This window comes from Pleurodeles waltl, chromosome 11 (genome assembly GCF_031143425.1).
Source record: "Pleurodeles waltl isolate 20211129_DDA chromosome 11, aPleWal1.hap1.20221129, whole genome shotgun sequence".
NCBI lineage: Eukaryota > Metazoa > Chordata > Amphibia > Caudata > Salamandridae > Pleurodeles > Pleurodeles waltl.
In genome coordinates, this window is record NC_090450.1 from 145,075,829 (window position 1) to 145,095,979 (window position 20,151).

Below are 20,151 nucleotides of genomic sequence, written 5' to 3' on the forward strand. Positions count from 1 at the left end.
CTTTAATTATTTCTTCACATCAACAAGTTTTTGCCTTTTTTCTCACCTTCTCCCACTCCTCTTTACTCTCCTTCCTTCGTAATTTGCATGTATCCTGCTCCTGTATCTGCCACCTCCTCTATATCTCAATATTTCCCTCTTTGCACACCTCCTAATATCTGCTTCTCTTCTTTCCTTTTTCACAATTCCCTTTCTCAGTAGATTGTTTTCCTTCCACCTTGCACATTTTCCAACATTCTGCAGCTCTGTGTTACAAACAGCTACCCTTCTGTCTGGTTTCTATTTGTCCCTTCTTTCCTACTTTCACATCTTTATATTGACCTGCTTCTCTCGCTTCCCATTTTTCACTGTTCACCTCTGATCTTTGCACCTGTTTATACATCTCCCGCTATCCACTCCCTCTCACACTGTCCCTCTTATCTCCTCTCTTCCCTGTCCTTTCCCTTCATGCTCCTCATTTACAGTTTCTCGCATCTTTAAATCTATTAGCTGTTCCACTTCCTTCCTGCCTCACCACCCTTATCTGATGTGGGTACTCTAATAACGATCCTAACTCAAATAATGTCTCGAGAAAGTCTTTATTGTAGATAAATGACACTGGCCAGCTAGAGGCAACAACACAACCAGCTGCTAGCATATTGCCTGCTTCTCTCCCCCAAACATTCCATGTTCCAGCCCTTTCACCCTCATTCCACAGTGACATCAAAGTGTGACATATTTACATTCTTGCTGCTTTCATCACGACATATGTTCCCCCCTTGAAACACAACATTATTTAGATATAAATAAGATAACAATTATTTAAAATGAGCATTATACTACATATACATTGAATTTTGAAGGAAAACAATTTGCTGTCTTAAATAACATATAAGAACAAACATAATCAAAACAAAATTATTGAATTCATGCAGTAACAAAATCTTTGAATTTTGTTTGGTAATTTTTCTATCAAACTTCTTGCACTTAACTCCATCTTTTTCAATAGGACCAGAATTGTTACCTTCCACAGTAGGAGATTCATTGCTAATCTGTACACGAATGGGGCTCCTGGGTGAACGCTGTACAGGACCTCATCCTCGTCCCCAAAAATTATAATAACAATCCCAACTCGAACAATGTCTTGATATTATGTTTATGGTAGATACATGGCAAGCTAGGCGCAACACCACAACCAGCTTCTAGCATATCCCCTGCTTCTCTCCCCCGAACATTCCAAATTCCAGCTGTTTTACCCTCGTTCTCCAGCGACATCAAAGTGTGACATATTCACATTCTTGCTGCTTACTGCTTTCATCACAACACATACTAGTACTCATAGGCCAAGCAGCCATCATGTGAGGATTTCACTCATCACAGACCGTATTCCTGCTTCCGGGCCCTGATGTGGAGCTGACAGCAGATCTTGGAGCCCGATATATTGTAGGCTATTGGGAAAATGCTTGCAGCAACAACTAGGTATGTGTAATAGACAGAGGAGAGGTGCACGTCAAACTTTGATTTCTTAACTGAGAAAGTTGTGATCCTAAGAAACTTCCATAGAGACACTGTAAGCTGGGAAAATGGAGCTGTAAAGGGAATACAGAGGCCAAGTCTCTGTTCAGACAAAAAGTCCAAAAGTCGTGGTCACCACAGAGTAAATATCACATATAAACATGTTAGAGCTGAGTGTAGTCAGTGGAACTCCAAAAGCATTACTACCTTTTATTTGATAGAAATGTGCCCAAGTTCATTCTGATGACACCACCGGGAAGTAGATGGTAAAATATTATATCCCTGCTCTTGTGCACCAAGGATTGTGTGACATAGGGCACTGAAACATAGACTCTGCCTAACTATTACACATTTCCCAAGAGAACCACACACAACGCCATACACTAAAAGCAAAATGCTTTGAGAAGAATGCAAGTGGATTCTGGACTCCTAGGCTATCTACACCATGTTTCAGACTGTATTTGACTTGTTTGCTTTCACTGACAATACAGAATTACCAGACTTTGCATTTAGATTTCCTGAACAGAACTCAAAGGAATGCTTCACCTATTCTATTGTCAGGGAAATATATTTACACCTTCACTCTCAGTGACATAATGTGCCTTTGTATTTATTTGTAACCACTACCACTCCCCCCCAGTTTCTCCCTCTCTCATTTTCATTGATTTCTCAATTCCAAGATCAATCTGTTTCCGGCCTACTATATGTGATTACTTGTCCTATCAACGGCGTATGCCTCCAAGAGCTAATTAGCATGATGCAGATTTTTAGTAGTGATAATTTGATGGCATCCATTTGTGAATGACTTCACAGAGGAGTAGGGAAATCAGATCCTGTGTCATTCAAAGGTTGTTTGGCCTTAGTTGCTTTGGTCTTGCAGAAGCATCAGAGGCATGCTCTGTGAAATTGGATATTGTGATCCACCACCTCAGTCAGGAAGCTCTACAGCGCACATAGATGAGCTGCAGATTCAGGAAAGGTGAATCGAGAAATGAGTAGTCCCCAAGATAGAATACAGGAGTCTGCTGGAGTCTTGATCAGACAGAAAAGGGAAGGGAAAAATACAAAATAAATGTGATTGTTTAAATACAATTTTTATTTGAAGAATGATAAGAATTAAATCATGGGATAAATAAATACAATAAGAAATAAAAAAAAATCAAACTTGCAACATATGTATCCCAGACTCTCCTCAATTAATCATTGCTGATATATAGTAATAGTACATTTTATTTAGGACACTTAAAGAATCAAAAAGATAGATTAACAGCAACGGGCGACTCAGAGAAACCACAAATACTGAAACAAAATCATCCGTACATAATATTTTAATTAAGAGTTACAAATTATATTATATTCAAACTCTTCATATTCGTAAAGAATGCAGACAGATTACCGGCATCACTTTTTCTATAGCAGACAATATCATCATGGACGTTGTCTATTTTTCATACTTTAATTTGATATTTCCATCACACAAACTAAGAATACGTTTTTTGCTGATATTGTATGATGATTTGAAGCTTGGCAGCTCCAGTGTAAATTGTAGTATCAGGGTGAAAAAAGAAAACATTATTATCTGAGTCATAGTCGGACTGGTTGTTGTATACATAATGACCGTGGACCCTACGCATGTGTTCGAGGAGTGTAAACAGAAGTCGAAAGCTGGCGGTCCACTTCGTGGAGCAATAGGGGATCTTCATCCGGATTACAGCAGGTTATGACTGCGTAGATAAAACGCAGGGACAGTGACTTCCTATTTTAGTTTTGAAAAGGTGAAGATGCTCTGGGGTCAGAGGAGCACCAGAGCATTTGTTACCGGGAAATTTACTGTATTAATTATTTTGTTCCTCAGTTCTGATCCCATTGCAATAAACTTTTGAAGAGTTTTTGAATATAGAAAAATAGGTGGATGTGAATAACCGGAATGTTTTTCCTCAAGGATTTCTGAGTAGTATAATCTATGATGTGACTCAAAATAGTACAATTTGATGTTAAGTATGCCCTCAGTTCACCTCCCCGTTCTCTTCAGCTGCCCATTGCTTAAGAGTCATGCCATACAAAACATGACCTCATCTGCTTCAGCCCTTACCCCGTCCGACCTGTCCTGCCACCCATCCCCAACACCCTATTGCCACGGCTCTCCTTTCCACCCACATTTTAAAAATCAGTACCAGGCATTCTCCCACCCTAACACTTGACCACCAAGCGCCCTCCTAACATTTCAATGCAACATACCTGCTGTACTGACCAGATACTACAGCATTTACCCTCCCCTGCTGAAAAAAATAAATCTGGCGTCCTGCCGTCCTTCCTTTAGAACCCTCTCTTGACGGAAGTCTTCCCCATTCCGCTGGCCCAAATATAAAAAATGAATACGTGCCCCCCTGCTAGTCATTCCCACGACCCTCTGTATTTTCTCCGTAAAAAGATGTGTTCTATGCTCTCAATGCAGCAGAGAGCTGGTGCTGTTCTGACAGGCTTTCTGAGCGTCTAGTCAATGGAACCTTCACGTCCTTGTGGTTGCATGTCCACAGAGACCCACGGTTGATGTCAAGGGAAGTCATTTTTGGCGGAGGAAGTGTGTCACCCCTATTCACCCAATACTCTTATGGTTAGGAGACCAGGGAGGGTAGGAAGAAGATGGATTGGACTGCCAGGCCTCATTCCCATACTTGGCTCTGTCTCTACAGGCCCAATCATGTAAGGGGACACAGGGGAAGCAAGTACATCCCCTTCTGATGTCTCAACAGTGGGAAACAACTTTTTCCCTAATTTTGCTATGTCGTACCAATGAAGTACTGGATTAGAAAGCTGGTATTCTCCCTAAAGGCACCACACATAACCTATATAATTATTGATGGGTTGCTATTAATTATGTTTTTTCAATGAGGGCTCTGAGTGGTCTCAAATAGACAATGCGAATGAAGTGAAAGCAAGTTGTGTAAGTTGTCATAGAAACTTTCGACTGAGAAAATATATTTCTTGTATATGATAACAAATCTGAAATGTATGACTTTTGGCAGGGCAGTCAAATGGTGCCTTGGTGCTTCGACTAGCAGGAGTGGAACTGACACAGAGTGGCAAAACCTGGCTTCAGGAAGAGTTGAAACCCTCTCAAATGCTTTGGTTCCAGTTACTTAGGCGGGACAATTCGGTGCTGGATTGTTTTGTTTTGGTGAACAAGGTAAGTGTTATGGTGTATCGATGAACCCATATTTTGTGCTTCTGACATTACTTAAACAGGTTAAAATTAATTCCTGTCCTTCTGCTTAGGGGAAAGGAAACACTTGACAGTAACATCCTTTTTAACCATTTGAAAAGTAGGATGTATTCATGATTAGAAAGGCTGCAGCCGATTAGTCCCTTACATTGAAACAATTGGAACAATTGGGAAAAAAACAGAATCACTTGGAGTACCACTAGCGAGACGTGAGATAAGTGAATAATTATTCAATTCTTTCTAGTTTGATACATTTTGTGTTACTGTTAAAATTGTTGTATGTACAGTGCACACCATTAGTACAAGCTGGTAGCTCACTGTTCACTTCTATTCTGTATTTTCGACCTATCCCATTTATTAAATAACTGCATAAAAGTTGATACGTGCTGTCCGTTGTCATCAAGCAAGAAGAATCAGCCATTGTTTATTTAGAATAATGCGATTATTACACTACTATTAGTAGTAATAACAGGGGCGGCTCCTTAGCTATGCTGAAGGAGCGTCGCCGCACTGGCTGTGCCAGAAGTGAAAAATAAAACGATAGTTTACTTTTTTTTTATTTTCTGCTTCTGGCACAGCCAGCAGTGCATGGAGGGGTGGGGCTGGGCCACGGGAGGTGGGGGGGAAGAGGAGGGGAGGGTGCACCTAAGTGCGTTTGTGTGTTTGACCGGCCGTCTGGGCCGACCAAACACACATGCGTACTTAGGTTTCTCCAGCTCGGCTGTGGTTAACAGCTGGAGTGGAGAAACTGCTCAGACCCCAGGGCTGTGTCTGGGCAGCAGTCACTGCCGTTCAAACCAATCCTGACGCTGCTTTCATTCAAGGTTTTGCATGAAAGCAGCACCAGGATTGCTTGAGTGCCTGTGCTAGTGTCCCAGCAGTGAATGCTGGGACACCAGACGAAGAGGAGTGCGAGGCGGCACGATGCGGCAGGGATGAAAGCAAGGTAAGTGCTTTAAAAAAAATATTTTTATCTCATCTCCATCCCAAACCCCACCTGTTCCCCTACCCCTCTCCTTTAGTTATGCGACGGCCGCCTCTGAGTAATAATAATATAACTCCGGTGTGTGTTATTATTACTCCCGTTGTTACTATCATTGTAGCATTAAAAGAATGTCACTTCCTGTAAAGATAATGGAGTGCTAGGGGCCAATTGTGGCTAGTGTAGGTTTTCTGCCTCAACATTCCATTGTTTATCTTTCTCCCTAATTAATTCACTTAAACATTCTACTCTTGGTGAGTGGAAAATTCCAATAGCTGTTCTGGCCAGGTCTCTATCTGTCCTTCATGGCCCCTCCCTCTTTATAGGACATTGTCTGGGCTTACCACTATAACTCCGGGAGAGGGCTATAAAAACTTGTTTAGACTGTAATGCCATATTAATATTAACTTTGCAAGGCAATTTACTGAATTGTGTTAGAGCACTTGGTTGATAGATGATACTGTTACTTAACTCAGTAGTACCCATTTTATCAACCTTTGAAGAATGAAAGGCAGAGTCGACCCAGCCAGGTTTTAACCTTGAAAACTGCACGTTTTCAAGCAGTCACTCAGCTGTGTGAGCTATTTAACGGTCTTTAAATTCATATTATTATCTTTGTGTTGATAAGAAAGCATTTTGTATGTCAATTTAGATTCAGTTGGGATCAAGGCATGAAAACATCCAAGGCAGGTTGGGGCTGGCTGGGAGCTACAATGTGCAACCTGGAAAGCCTTTAAGTTGTATATATTATTCTATTCGAACATTTTACAAGTGGACTTTTTCTGCCAGGCTGGTGAGATTTACTTCTATGTCCTTTAGAGTCATGACCAATGTAATGATAGCCATGATGTCAGATACGGATTTCAGTTCACATTGGCAATTGCTCAGAACTTTTGACTCCATCATCTTGTTAGGGTTCAAAGTGGAGTGGTGTATTCTTAGTCTCCTCCTCCCAAACCTCGAGCCACCCAGTGCGTTATCTCCACGACTAGGGTCAACCTAGTGCATTCTGAATGAACTGGGATTCGGCTTCCTACGTCCCGCTGGTTTCTGTCCCCTGTACAGCGCTCCATTGCTAGCCAGCTAGGTTTCCGCTTTAGAAATACCAAAACATACATACATACATACATGCAGTTGCTTTATGTGTCCTGCACTTATTTTTCCCAGGTGTTGCTCATTGTCGTATGGGGTTATTTGTATGTGTGAGCTTTCATGTATTCCAGGGAGGGCTTGCTGACTGGTGCCTAGCACACTTGAAAGCCTGTCCTGAGTCACTCCCTTTTAGCCACAACGAATGCAAAACACTTTAACCAGTTGATAAAATTTGCTGCCTAAGCTATCTCCTTGCTCTGCATAAACCTGGGTGGGACCACTGGTAGTCACATAGACATTTGACAATTGACCTGAGGTACTCAAGTGCAATTATGTTTTTCACCTTGGATGGGATCCTTTTTCCATTTTGGCTTGTGGATTATTGGGCTTTCTGATTTTTTTTGCTGTTTTTGTAATCCACACATGATGACAACGAACTAGTGCAGAAGTAACTGCTTACTCAATTTGTTTTATTTGTATGTATTTATTACCTAATGGACTAGTTGCATTAAGCAAACCTTTTAGTAATCCTAAAGTCTCACAAATGCTAAAGAGGAGAATGGAAAGTTCCCCGTCTGCTATTATTAGCCATAGGATCACATGTACCTCAGGACCACTGAAGAAACTAGGATAGGGTTGACATGTATTCTAAAAACACTTTAAATTTAACATACTTTTGTCTGCTGCTATACCAGCTGACTAGTTGAATTGAACAAACAAACACTGTCATGAACCCGAGAACTAAAGAAAGTCACAAAGCACACAATAACTCTTCCTCGAAGACTGGGATTGACTGTTGGGACCCAAGTTATTCAAAGTATTGTATCTTCCTGAATAAGTGCTATAATAGTGTTTTGGGTTGTATCTCAGCCCCAAGAAGTGGGGAGACCTTCTGTAGTTTTGTGTATATCTATTTTCTAACTCTTCAACCTCTTCTGTGTTTATGAAGACTTACTATAAGTTTCAGAGATCGAAAGCTTAATGGACATAAAGTTTATTAGGAGTCATTTCTTGTTCACACAGTATCTAAGTTCCAAACTCTCTACCAATGCCTTGCATATGTTTTTACACCCCATCCGTGTAAATAAGGAAGAAAGATGGTTACCCAATTTCAACACAGTATTTCTGAGGCCATAAAACCCCACTGGCAAAGAACAGTACTCAAATGTATTATTGCCCGTTAACCACGGACTGCTCCTGATTTTGACAAAAAGCCTCTCAGCCCTTGATTAACTTTGGTGAACCGAATAGAAGAATGTTATTTTTTCTATTCATTTGTTAACGGACTCTGGATTTTTGTAATAGTTTTGATTAGTGATTCGGTTTATTGAAGGTTAGCAATTAAAGTGGTCTAATAGACTTTCCACTACAGTTTTCATTATTGATCAACTGGTTACATTTGTTTGCATGGCTATTATCATTTATTTTGCTTATATTGTGCCTCGACAATTGTGTTTTTTAAAGCAACTTTTCTTCTCTTTCATTTGAAGAAAAATTGTGGTCGCTTTCCTTTAACCACACCAAGTATAATAATACCAGACCAGAACGAAATAGAGCTGCACCAGTTGATGGAAAACAATAATTAATACCATAAACCAAGAAAGTAACAGACAGAAAATACTGTGACGCCATGACGCAATGATTTCAAAAGCCTTTATGCTCTATGGAGCTCTTTCCAACCCAGAAGAGCATAGACATTCATTGGAAGTGTACATGTCCATAGTGGTTAGCAAGCATCTTAGAACCTGAAAATGTAGGTATGTTGAAACCCTTTGCTGTCCTATTAACAGTATCTTAGATGTGTTTCCAGGATCATTACCACAGCCAAACGTGGCTGTGAGACCAAATAGTCTCCAGTTCCTAAAATGAGAGTGGGGAATATGGGAAACACAAGACAAAATGAGGGGCAGCACCCTGGTAGCTAGTAAGGTGAGAAAGAGGGTGTTATGATGTGCAATGGACGTGATGCATGTAGGCCACCTTCAGAAAGATTGGTCGGATACTTTGGCAGGCAGTGTGTGCTGTACTTAATCTTTACAGGAGCTCCAGATATATGAGATGGTACATCAAAAAGGGGTTCTTTTTTTTCCTTGCTTGCTTTTTGTAAGAGTTGTTGGGAGTTGTCTTGTGGTTGTTTTGTGACTCCTACTAAGACATGGTTACTTATGAAAAAGTCTCACATCCTCCAGGGTGCAATGGTTTGATTCAGGAGTGGCAAGTGGACTGTGCTTGAAACCAGCTATAGTGAAAAGGTGTACCTCTTTGACTATTATTTGCATCAGGAAACAGTTGTCTGGACTACTGTTCTAATGTAGAAAAGAAACCGCTGTTGGTGAAGAGAGTTTTCCCAGATAACTGCTGGGTGACGATGGATTACTGGAACCAGTTTATAGAAAATGAGTATATTCTCCCAATTCACTTCCATAGAGGAGCAAACATTCATTTTATAGACAGTGGACCAGATAACTCGCACAGATAAAGAGCATGAATCTCTGAGCTCAAAGAAAGGGATGGCACATACACTGTCCTATTTGTAGAAGAGGGTTAATGAAGTTCCACAGGGTTTATGTTGTCTAGGGCTCAGGTCAGTTCTACTAATTGGTCAAGAATCCTAATGTACTGTCTAACTATTAAAGTGCACTGCTGTGATAAGGATTGAAAGCAGATTACATAGTCCAGATGTGTGGCGGAAATACCACCAAAAGGCTGGGGGTAATTACCGCCAAATTAAGACCATGGCGGTGAGAACTCCCATAGACAGCCAATGTACCACACCATCTGCCAGGGTGTTAACACCACTCACCACAGAGGTATCCATCAACAGCCAGGCGGAAGACAAGGTACCGCCCCCCATTTCATGAAACTGCAATCCGCCACGATTTCCAGAGCGGAACCAACACCATCAAAAGCCTGGCGGAAACTCTGCACAGAAGCCCAAAGACTCACCATCAGAGACACATAAAAATGCAACGCCGCCAAGGAACCGGAACTGCAAGTCTTCCCAATGCTCTTCTACGCCATGCTCCACCTGGAACACCAGCGCCGACAAAGACGTCAACGGTGAGTACAGCTGCCTAGCACACAAGGGAGGGAGGAAAAGGAGAATGACACACACGCACGACACATACCAGACACACACACACGACAACCAGTTGCAGATGTAAGCCAATGGCACACGACACACGACACACGGCATAATAATACAAGGACTAGAGTTCAGAAGTACTGAAAATGTATTAGCAAGGCAAAAGCCACCACATGAACCAATTAGAAAACAAAGAGATCTGTACAATTGTCCACAAAGGGCCACTTCCCAGTCCAAAGTACTAAGGGCTCACGTGGTCACAGGGCACAGTCCAAGGCCCAACTCGTTTTCTGACAACATCCTCACAGTACCGTGCAGGGGCATCATTATTGAAGTGGGTAGGCACCTCAGGGGGAAGGGGGTGTGGGGCACCTCAGCCAAAGTCGGGAATTTTCCCACTGGTTCTGGAGGGGCTCCTTGCCCTTTCCCAATGCTGGGAAGTGCAAGGTCACAGTCTCTGAGATTGGGGACTTGTCCACTGCTCTTGGAAGGGGCTCCATGCCCATTTCCCAATGCTAGGGCGTGCAAGATCACAGTCTCTGAGGTGGGGGACTTGCTCACTGCACTTGGAGGGGGCTCCATGCCCACTTCCCAATGCTGGGGAGGGCAAGGTCACAGTCTCTAAGGTGAGGAACTTGCCCACTGCTTCTGGAGAGGCTCCATGCCCATTTCCCAATGCTGGGGAGTGTAAGGTCACAGTCTCTGAGGTGGGGGACTTGCCCACTGCACCTGGAAGGGGCTCCATGCCCATTTCCCAATGCTGGGGAGTGCAAGGTCACAGTCTCTAAGTTGAGGAACTTGCCCACTGCTTCTGGAGGGGGCTCCATGCCCATTTCCCAATGCTGGGGAGTGCAAGGTCACAGTCTCTAAGTTGAGGAACTTGCCCACTGCTTCTGGAGGGGGCTCCATACCCATTTCCCAATGCTGGGGAGTGCAAGGTCACAGTCTCTGAGGTGGGGGACTTGCCAACTGCTTCTGAAAGGGGATCCCTGCCCATTTTCCAATGCTGGGAAGTGCAAGGTCACAGACTCTGAGGTGGGGGACTTGCCCTCTGCGCCTGGAGGGGGCTCCATGCCTATTTTCCAATGCTGGGGAGTGCAAGGTCACAGTCTCTAAGGTGAGGAACTTGCCCGCTGCTTCTAGAGGGGGCTCCATGCCCATTTCCCAATGCTGGGGAGTGCAAGGTCACAGTCTCTGAAGTGGGGAACATGCCCACTGCTTCTGGAGGGGGCTCCATGCCCTTTTCCCAATGCTGGGGAGTGCAAGGTCACAGTCTCTGAGGTGGGGGCCTTGCCCACTGCTTCTGGCTGGGGCTCCTTGTACAGCAGTCCATGGAGGGTCGCCTACATGTTCGCTGCTGGAGGTGAGGGCTGCACTGTCTCAGCTGGAGGTGAGGGCTCGGTGACCACTGGTGGTCGTGGTGTTGGTGTTGGTACCCTGCCAGCCTCTGCTGAAGGTGAGGGCTGCTGTGTCTCTGCTGTGGAAGGTGCCTCATGGGCAGCTTTCGTTGGAGGCTAGGGTTGCTGGAAGTGTGTCAGCTGGAAGTGAGGGCCTCTTCCCTTTCCTGGCAGGAGGTGAGGGTTCCTTCCCCTTCCTGGCTGTTGGAGTGGAATTCTTCCCCTTCCTGGCTGTTGAGGTGGGATCCTTTCCCTTCCTTGCTGGTGGAGTGGAATCCATCCCCTTACTGGCTGTTGGAGTGGGATCCTTTCCCTTCGTGGCTGGTGGAGTGGGATCCTTACCCTTCCTGGCTGGTGGAGTAGGATCCTTCACTTTCTTACCTACATGACTAGGAGGTGCTTCCACTGTCCTCGTGGACTGTTTGGCTGAGGTGCTTGGCTGGGTTGTTGGGACCTGCTCTTACGGGAAAGATGTGGGGTGGAGGGAGAGGGAAGTGGTCAAGTTGTGCAAGGAAACGCTTCTTAGGGATGGTGGGGTGGGATGAGGGAGGAGGGATGGCAGTGCAGGTTGAGGGACTGGTTTTTGGAGGAGTACATCTGCTGGATTGGGTGCAGGTGCCTGGGTAGGGTGCTGATGTGAGGTGGATGGCTGTTGGGTGCCTGAGTGCCTGTGCTTGTGTCCTTTGGGGGGGGGACAGACAGGGTGGGAGAGGACACGGCATGTGTGGATGGATGTTGTGGAGTTGTCTGCTAGTGATGTGTGTGCTGCTTGGTGTGGTGATGCTGGTGATGGCTGTTGAAGTAGTGCATGCAGGTGTGAGTGTGGACATGACTAAGGGAGGTGGAGGAGGAGGAGGGGGAAACAGTGGAGGCTGTGCATGTGGTTGTGTGAGCAACTGTCTTGTGTTTGGGTGAGTGCTTGTGGGCTGAAGTGTGATGCCTATGTTTGACTGTGCCACTCTTGTGTGTTGTCTTGTGTGCATGCTCGTCTGTATGTGTGCATGGGATGGGTCGGGTTGAGGAGACTGAGACTGGGAAGTGGTAGTTGGAGGGGGGACGGTAGGAACAGGGACAGAGGCTGCCATCAGAGAGGAGGCCAGAACCTGAATTGACTTCTGTTGGGCTGCCAGTCCACTGTGGATGCCCTCCAGGAATGCATTGCATTGCTGCATCTGGGATGCCAGCCCCTGGATGGCATTCACAAGGGTTGACTTGCCTACAAAGATGGATCTCAGGAGGTCAATAGCCTCCTCACTCAGGGCAACAGGGCTCACTGGGGCAGGGCTTGAGGTGCCCGGGGATGAAGGAGATGCCCGGGGATGAAGGAGATGCCCACCCTCCTAGGTGAGTGGGCACAGGCAACTCGCTGAGGGGCTACTGGAATGGCAGTGCTGGTACAGAGGGTGGCGGCTGTACCTGCAGCTGGGGTGGTCACAGGTGTCTGACACCACCAGGGAGCTTCCGTCGGAGGAGGTATCTGAGTCAGTGTTGTCACCTCCTGTCCCCGCCATGGTCCTCCCCTCGCTCTCCGTCCCACTGGTTCCCTAGGCGTCGGTGGACTCTGCCTCCTGGGTCCTGTGGGATGCAGCTCCCTCTGTCGCTGGTGCCCCTGCTCCTCCACCAGATGATGCTAATGCTAATGCAGACAGGATGACAGAAGAAAAAAGGGGGAGAGAGAGAAAGGGAACACTGGGTCAATTAGTGCACCAACACCACAGTTGGCATACACAGCACCGTAACACATAGAGATCAGGATTGAGCACTATGCATTGCACTACCATTGATTTGGCTAGATGCCACAGCAAGATGAGGACCAAACACCGCCAACTGCACACCTCCTGGGACCCACAAAGCCCTGACTGACATGGAATGTAAACAAGCCAGGTTACCTGCATTTGCCTTACACCCATTACCCTTGAGCTGAATCACAATGCAATATCTGGCATTAAGGGGCACCCACTAACTCATACGCAGAACCCGGATCCCATGCCACCTATCAATTATTGTAGTAACGCCCACTGTACTCACCCCCTTGTGGCTGCTGTGATGCCCTCAAGCGCCCATCCAGCTCTGGGTAGCCCACCGCCAGTCTGTGCCCATCAGGGGGGTGATGTTCCGACGGGCACCCCATCCTCGTTAGGAGGCCACCCCCAGCTAGGCCTCCGCGGTCTTCAGTGCCCAGCGTCTCAGGTCCTCCCACTGTTTCCTGCAGTGGGTGCTCCGTCTGCTGTAAACCCCTAGGGTCCGCACATCCTTGGCGATGGCACGCCGCAATCCCTTCTTTTGATGGGTGCTGACCTGCAGAGGGAATGCAGACAGGAGGGCACCATTACACATACAATCCAGCCTGTCACACATATGGCCCACCAATTCCGTTTCCATCACCATTGGCACACACATCGTCCGACGCCCACCATGTACACTACCCCCAGACATTCTCCCCCCGATGACACAATGCTTGCACACACATCTCCATGCATCCTTCCCACATGCATCGTGCCCAGGGTGTACTCATCTGTTGGTCTGGAGGCCCATACAGAAATCCATACTGGGGTAGGACCCCATCCACCAGTCGCTCCAACTCCTCTGAAGTGAAGGCAGGGGCACTTTCCCCAGTCACACGGGCCGTGGTAGGTTCCAGACACAGGTCACAGCAGCACACGCAGTGTAGGTGTGTCCTGTGGAAAGCCAGGAAACAAGTGAGGATTTGGATAGAAAATGGCAGTCACGTCCTCGGCGGTGTACAGTGTTACTGCCGGCTCTGATCCCCATTGGTCACTGTACTCCATAGAGCCCCATATTAATGAATGAGGAATTTCATGGTGGTGCAAGACCGCCTTCCGCCACGACGCCCAACGCCAGTGGAGTTACCTCCCTTCCAACTGTCCCAAGATACAGGACAGGCGGTTGCCATTTCAAGGTGGTGGACAACGATCAGTGTCTTATCCAAGTAACTGGTTGACACCTGTTCGGTATAAGTCAATAAGGACGCTCAATGAAGGACCACACGCCAATTATGAATACAATTTAGCTTTACTAGAATTTCAGGTAAATGTATGCATTTAGCACGTCAACAATGGTAGAATAAGAATAGCAATGGAAAAGCCTCTATTTACATATGAGTACACTACAAAGAGCATGTATGCATATATATAAGCAAAGAGTTCATTGACAGATATAAGCCCTGATTAACTGTATACCAAAATGCATCACACTACGATGTTCAGGAAACAAAATATAAATGAGTTGAATACTTCAGATAAGCTTTGATTTACTGCACACTAAAATGCATGTTTCAATTACTGCAGCAGGTTCACATTACGATGTTCAGAAAGCAAAATATAAACGAGCTGAATACTTCAGATTAGCTTTGATTAACTGCATACCAAAATGCATGTTTCAATTACTTCAGCAAGCTCACACTACGATGTTCAGAAAGCAAAATATAAACGAGCTGAATACTTCAGATTATAAACACAGTTTAAGCATAATAATCAATCATAATAATAGAGCAGAGAAACAAAGGCCTTTCATCCCTGTGTGGAACTTAACTTAGTCCACGAAATGCTGGGAAGCCCTCTACCACCTGCTTGGACCTCTCTCCCCCTCAAGCATCACGGTCTCTGAACAGCAAAACAGGGAGGCAGCGCTGGGCCATGGCAGCTTTCACAACCCCATCTGCAAGCTTCAAATTCCTCACCCGCACTTCAGTGCTTAAATAACTTGAAGCTTGGATTCTATCTCTTTCTGGCATTTTCTAGCTGTGTTATCAGCACTTGGCTGCTCTGCCCTTCCCCAGCCTTTGTTTTCATTCCATCTTCTCCCTGTACTCTCGTTCTCAAGGTTGAGACGGAGTCTTCTACACAAACAAGCTTGAAAATAATATCATGAACTTTTCCACGTTGTTCGGGGGTTTCAGCAGGCATCACGCTCATCTACACTGCTCAAGCTAATTAACCCTTCGCGTCACAATGTCTTCCGCACCTTTCCCTATACTGATCAATCAGATAAACCATAACTGCGTCATTGCCTAAAATTGCACATACATTGCCATTCCCACTGTTCCATCACATTGATGCTGTGTGTACACGGAGGTTGCGGTTCCATTGTTCAAATTGTGACAGCTTAGTCACTCTTGTGTCCCTTAGATACCTACCGCTGCGGATGAATAAGATGAGGAGACAAACCCCCGTGTACAGACCCCTTGTGGACCTGGCTACGCTGGAGGACAGGCACATTATACTCTCCTATAGACTGGACAGGGCCACAATCACAGAGCTGTGTGCCCAATTGGAGCCTGACCTGATATCACCCATCCGTCATCCCACTGGGATCCCCCCTCTTGTGCAAGTGCTATCAGTGCTCCATTTCCTGGCAACTGGTTCTTTCCAAGTGACAGTGGGCTTGGCAGCAGGAATGTTACAGCCAATGTTCTTAATCGTGCTGGCAAGGGTTTTGTCTGCCCTGGTAAAGCATATGTGCAGCTACATTGTTTTCTCCCAGGTGGAAGATTTGGCCACTGTTAAGGCAGGATTCTATGCAATGGGGCATATCCCCATTATTATTGGGGCGACTGACTGTACACATATTGCGTTCGTTCCCCCTCCCCCGCAAGAATGAACAGGTGTTCAGGAATCTGAAGAGTTTCCACTCAATGAATATGCAAATGGTGTGCCCGGCGGACCAGTACATCTCCCACGTCACTGCCAAGTATCCTGGGTCGGTGCATGACGCCTTTGTCCTGAGAAATAGCAGCATCCCACATGTGATGGCCCAACTACAGAGGCACAGGGTGTGACTAATAGGTGAGCCAGAGTCCCCACCCACTGTATGTCAGTGTATGTCTTCAGGTGTTATCCCCATAGCATTGTGTTAGGCTAATGTTTGTCCCTCAATACTTGCAGGTGACTCTGGCTACCCAAACCTATTGTAGCTCCTGACCCCTGTGAGGAATGCCAGGACAGGGGCTGAGAATTTTATAATGAGGCACATGGGCGAACCAGAAGAATAATCGAAAGGACCTTCGGCCTCCTGAAGGCCAGGTTAAGGTGCCTCCATCTGACAGGTGGATCCCTGTGCTACTCACCCAGGAAGGTCTGCCAGATAGTAGTGGCATGCTGCATGTTGCCCAACCTGGCCCTCATATGACATGTGCCTTTTCTGCAGGAGGAGGAGACTGGAGATGCCCCTGTAGCAGCAGTGGACCCTGAGGACAGTGAGGATGATAAGGCAGAGGATGAGGATGTGGACAACAGAACATCAGTTATACGTCAATACTTCCAATGACACACAGGTGAGACAGTGAAACTGATCATTGCTTTGAATATTGATTTCATTTGTGTGACTGTGGCATGATGGCATTCACTTCCTTTGCATCTCAACTTACTGTCACCTATGGCTTGTAATTTTACAGATGTTGATCACATGACAGTGTCCTGATGTGATTACTACAGATAGGTCATTAATTGTATGCTATCACAGTGTTAATATCATTTGCACCACTGTTCCCCTGAATGCCCATTCTCAACACATAAAACACTAGTAGTCAAGTTGTGTTCAAGGGTGTTTATTGTAGTGCTATAAAATTGAGGGTAAAGTGCAATGGAATGGGGTGACGGTAGAGGAAAGTCCAGGGTATCGTTCCAGTCTGTTTGTAGCACAGGCGCAGTGTTCAAGGGGCCATAGGAAGGGGAGAAAAGGCAGTTCAAAGTGGACATGGTGACAGGGTGGGACAAAGGGGGACAATCAGGAGAGTCTCATTTCCTGGCAGTGGTCTTGGTCTTGGCAAGTGTCTCTTGCTTCTGTCTGGGTCGCAGGGAACGTTTGCGGGGTGGTTCACCTTCTGCAGAGGGAGGGGTGCTGGTGGCCTGTGGGTCCTGTGGCAGGACCTCCTGCCACTAGCTGCAGCGGAGGTGGTGGGCTGTTTAATAGACTGGCTAGTGGTAGGGGCCCGCTGGTGTGCTGTTGATTCCCTCATGATGTTGGCCATGTCTGCCAGTACCCCTGCTATGGAGATCATGGTGGTGTTGAGAGCCTGAAAGTCCTCCCTGATCTCCAGATGGTGTTCCTCCTGCAGCCGCTTGTTCTCCTGCATGTTGTCAAGGATCTGGCCCTTCGTGTCCTGGGATTGTTGGTAGGCACCCAGGATCTTGGTGAGTGCCTCCTGGAGAGTCGGTTCCCTGCGCCGGTCCTCTCCCTGGCTCACAGCGGTCCTCCCAGCATCCCTGTTCCCCTGTGACTCTGTCCCCTGAACGGTGTGCTCACTGCCACTGACCCCAGGTCCCTGATTGTCTTGGGTGTGAGGTGTGGCCTGGGGTCCCTGATTGTCTTGGGTGTGAGGTGTGGCCTGGGGTCCCTGTAGAGGTGGTCTCACTGCTGATTGACGTATCCTAGAGACAGAGGTGTGGGGACGCTGGGTGGGTGCTGTGGTGTTGGATACTGATGGGGGAGGCTATATGGTAGACTGTGAGTGGGCTGGGGTGACTGACTGTCCAGTGGTCCCTGATTGGCCAGGTTGTTGATCCAGATCCTGAAGTCCAATATTACTGTCATCAGTGGGGGCATCTTCTGTTGGGGGACTGGTTTGTCGTGGTACCTCCTCTCTGCTGACATTGGCTGGAGCACATGTGGGGATGTAAGTGATGTATTATGCTTCATGACTGTGACATATTGCACATCCTTAGATTACCCTCTATTGTTGCTCTGCCACCTTGGTTTGTGTTTGTTGATGTATTGTGGGATTGTTAGTTCCCTTATGCTGTGCATGCTTTAGTGATGGGTGTCCATGCAGGGCTGGGAGGTCTGTCCATGCATTGTTACTGCATGCAGGGGTGGGCATTGGGGTTAGCCATATGTGTAGGTGCAGTGTGTGGGATGGAGTGAAATGATGGGAGTGAGGGGGAGGGGGTGTGATGGTATGCAGGTATGGAGGGGTGATGAGTAGTAAATTTGTACGTTGGGCAAATTTTCCCCATAAGGAGTTAGGCAGAGGTTGGCCAACTGGCACCTGGCGGTGTTGACTTTGATGAACTCGGGTCTAAATCTTATGCCTTTGTGAGCGTGGTAATCGTCGATGTACTTTTGCTGGGAGGACGCATCGACACACCATTCAGGAAAGTCCGAAGTCTCCTGTTTGTCTCTCAGAAACAAGTTGATATACTTAGAAAAGAGACATGTTGCTTTTCTTTCAAAGTGCTATACCTCCCCTATTTTACACAGTCTGTACCCTTTCTCCAGGGCCTTTTGTACCTCGATGCTACACCAAGTACCGATTAGCATCCTCTGCTCGTCGGTGTGTCTACACTCGTTAGTCTCTTTACTTTCGGCGCAGATACGACATAAAGGGAACATGAGCTTGCCGTCGACTCTGCACGTTAGCACCGGGAAGTAAAGCTGCAGTGGTGGGTAGATTTGGCACTTAATGAGCCCAAAATATTCACCTATGGGCTTAAAGTGGGGTGGCCTATAGGGTATAACTTCTGTTCGTTCACAAACGGGAACAAGCTTGTGAAGTCATAATAGTGTATTTTTTCACCCTCACCTTCCGGCCCTGTACAATTGTAAAGCGTTTGTACGACCGCCAAATAAGGCACCTTGGGGTTCCAAAAGCTCGGGTAAGTTTCGCCTCTTAATAAAAGACGCGGGTTCCGCATCCGAAGCTACAATGTCTAACCACTCATGTTCCCATAGGGTTCTCAGTACAAAGCCACGGCTTTCAACATATTCAGCCTTCATCAGAGTACGGCGGTGCAAGTGTTCAAACTTGGTGCCCAACAATCTGTTAAACTCGGGCACCTTGTAACAGCGGGAACAACCGTAGTAAAAACAATCGTTGTATTCGAAAGCTGTAGGCACACCATTAATTATAGCGTAACCGTCTAGATAAAAAGGCCCCACTCTGTATTCACCGCCCTGTAATGCGTGTTGAATGAAGATGTTTTCCTTGTCAGAGGCGTACAGGAGCCATTGAATGAGGGGGTAGAATAGAGCTTCTGTTTATCTTTATAGAGGTCGGGTGGTACTAGAGCTACGGTGCAGGGCTTAAGAAACATGTGTTTGTAGATAGACATACACATCGAAGCCAATGTGATATTTTGGAAAGGGTCTATGTAGTGTATGGTCTTTTTCACCATTTGGTTATTGTGCTTCAAAACCTTAACCCATTTGGTCATTTCCACCACCATGTCTCTGAAAAGGTTGCAGGCTTTTCGTCATATCATTACATCCGCCTGACAGTATGCTTTCAACTCTGTTTGAAAAAGAAAGTGATTTTGACGGTTTTCATCGTACCACTGTAGAAAGCTGTCTTTCTCAGACAGCATCATATACTCAACACTGTAGCTGTCGGCTGGTGGCATGGCCCCTTCATAATTCTGATTGGCCCAGTTGTTGAAAATGTGGGGAAAAAATCCTTTGCACCCTGGGAAACCAAAGGCTTTTGGTAATTTGCTCATTTTCATGGGTAGAAAATTTAGGGTATCGATGATCCTTATTTGAAAAGGCATCGCCTTTAACAACATCAGTTTGGAACCTTGGGTGATGAGTTCTACAGCCATCTTTTCACCAATCATGGTCTGCAACATAAAGAAGGAGTCGTACGCTTTCGAGTTATGAGCCAGCATAGTGTACCCGTCGAATTTTGGTTGCATGAAAGTGGTGAGGAAAACGTTCACGCATGTATGCCCTTCAAACTCCCAACTGTCATCGGAAGTGAGATGATGAGCATAAATATAATTAGGTTGATGTACACCCATCTCCTGTGTACCCTCTAAATCGACCACGATGTAGTCTTTGGACTGGTCTGAGGGAACCCTTTAACCATGTAACACTTGTGTTCTGCCCCTGTGTGACAATATACCTTACATCTGGGACATTTCAT

At 46.1% G+C, this 20,151-nt stretch overlaps 1 protein-coding gene across 5 annotated transcripts in view; it reads left to right on the forward strand.

Annotated features, from left to right (window-relative positions):
- The window catches only part of C11H3orf33 (chromosome 11 C3orf33 homolog), a 132,771-nt gene that overhangs the window by 86,491 nt on the left and 26,129 nt on the right, over positions 1-20,151 (forward strand). For 4 of the 5 annotated variants that reach the window (XR_011199371.1, XM_069213307.1, XM_069213305.1 and 1 more), the window contains exon 4: positions 4,521-4,681. Coding sequence is in view for 4 of the 5 variants with exons in the window: in XM_069213307.1 (XP_069069408.1) it covers positions 4,521-4,681 (161 nt within the window). In the remaining variant the exon portion in view is untranslated. The remainder of the gene's footprint in view (positions 1-4,520; positions 4,682-20,151) is intronic. The other variant, XM_069213308.1, reaches the window with a different exon arrangement.